Genomic DNA, 1,551 nt, shown 5'->3' on the forward strand with positions numbered 1-1,551 from the left:
TGTGTAGATGAATTTCTTCTTGGCCTACAAGTTGAATAGAAAACGGAAGGGATTTTGATTCATCAAGAGAAATACGTTCATGAAATTGAAGTTCGGGTTTAAGGATGCTACTCCTTATGCCACTCCGATTGCTACAAGACTGGTGTTAGCTCCAGATCCATATGGAAAGTCAATCGATTAACACCTTTACATGTCCATAATTGGCTCCCTGATGTACCTCACTGCAAGCAGGCCGGACATCATGTTACCTATTTGTAAGTGTGTCAGATATCAATCAGATCCGAAAGAATCTCACTTAACAGCTGTCAAACGTATCATCCGGTATCTTAATGGAAAGCCCCGTTTGGGTCTTTGGTATCCAACAAATTCTTCTTTGGTGCTGCATGCCTACACTGACAGTGATTATGTGGGCTGCAACTTAGAGAGAAAGTCAACTATAGGAGGTTGTCAAATCTTGGGTGATCGTTTAATTTCTTGGCAATGCAAGAAACGGGTCACCCTATCCACCTCCACTGTTGAAGCAGAATACATTTCATCCTCTAGCTGTTGTTCTCAAGTGATATGGAACCAGTATCAGCTGCTAGATTACGGTTTGAAATTCTTTAACACCACCATCAAGTGTGATAACGATGCAGTGGTTTGTATTGAACAGGTCTGTGACTGTATTTAATCTGAATGCATTTCATTAGTAACTGTTAAGACCGTAAACTTGCCAATATTGAGCAGGTCCCCTCAGATAACAACTTTGCAAACCTTTTCACTAAAGCCTTTGATCGTGCCCGATTTCTATATCTTGTAGAATCGCTTGGCATGATCTGTTTTGCTTAAACTATCTATCTATCTTTTTGTATATAAATGTGTCACAAATTTAGAGTGAGAAAATGAGTTCATAGAACTCAAAGGATTTTAAGTTTTTAATTTACTTTTAATATTTTAATTTACTTTTTAAAGATTTTATTCATTAAGTTTAAGAAAAACCAAAAAGATTTTACCTAAAGAAAATCAGAAAATGTTTCAAAAAGAAGGCTCTCCAGTTCAGAGGGAGCTTGTAAAGATTTAAAATTTCAGAAATCGATCTGACCTTTGGAAAATGATGAGATATTGTCCTAAATGTTCCTAGCACATATAAATAGTAGATCAAAAGCCAACAAGATCATTGCTTGATGTGTAGATAGGCTTGACAAATGAGTAAGTGTCAGTATAAACTAAATTAACCGCCTATGCTAGTGGTTGTATTGTCATGAAGCGATTGCATTTCTCTACTTAAAGTCTCTCTTTAACAGATCACTGTTGTTTTATATAGTCATGTGTCTGTACTAAGAGTCAGAAAAGAAAACAAAAATACTAGTTTTTTAAATTTCAACTTATTTTTTCTTTTATTTTGATTCGAACCTTGGACTTTCTATGTTTTTAGTCATACAAGATCCGATTGTTAAGGCCCTGAATCTTCTACCTTGTTTTATTTTCTTTCTTTTAGTTCAAGTCTTGGACTTTCTATGCAGCCTTCCGATTTGATTGTTATGGCCCTGAACTTCTGTGTTATTTTAAATA

The 1,551-nt window shown here is 35.5% G+C and overlaps 1 protein-coding gene across 1 annotated transcript; it reads left to right on the forward strand.

Moving 5' to 3' along the window:
- The first annotated feature begins 211 nt into the window (after positions 1-211).
- LOC143628045 (secreted RxLR effector protein 161-like) lies at positions 212-828 on the forward strand. The gene is made up of 2 exons (XM_077097749.1): positions 212-652; positions 727-828. Exons 1-2 carry the CDS (start codon positions 212-214, stop codon positions 826-828), a joined length of 543 nt encoding a protein of 180 aa, XP_076953864.1.
- Positions 829-1,551: the final 723 nt, after the last annotated feature.

The sequence above is a fragment of the Bidens hawaiensis genome, unplaced genomic scaffold (assembly GCF_021521415.1).
Source record: "Bidens hawaiensis isolate Kalapana, Puna unplaced genomic scaffold, B.hawaiensis_p1.1 tig00000055_1, whole genome shotgun sequence".
Lineage (NCBI taxonomy): Eukaryota > Viridiplantae > Streptophyta > Magnoliopsida > Asterales > Asteraceae > Bidens > Bidens hawaiensis.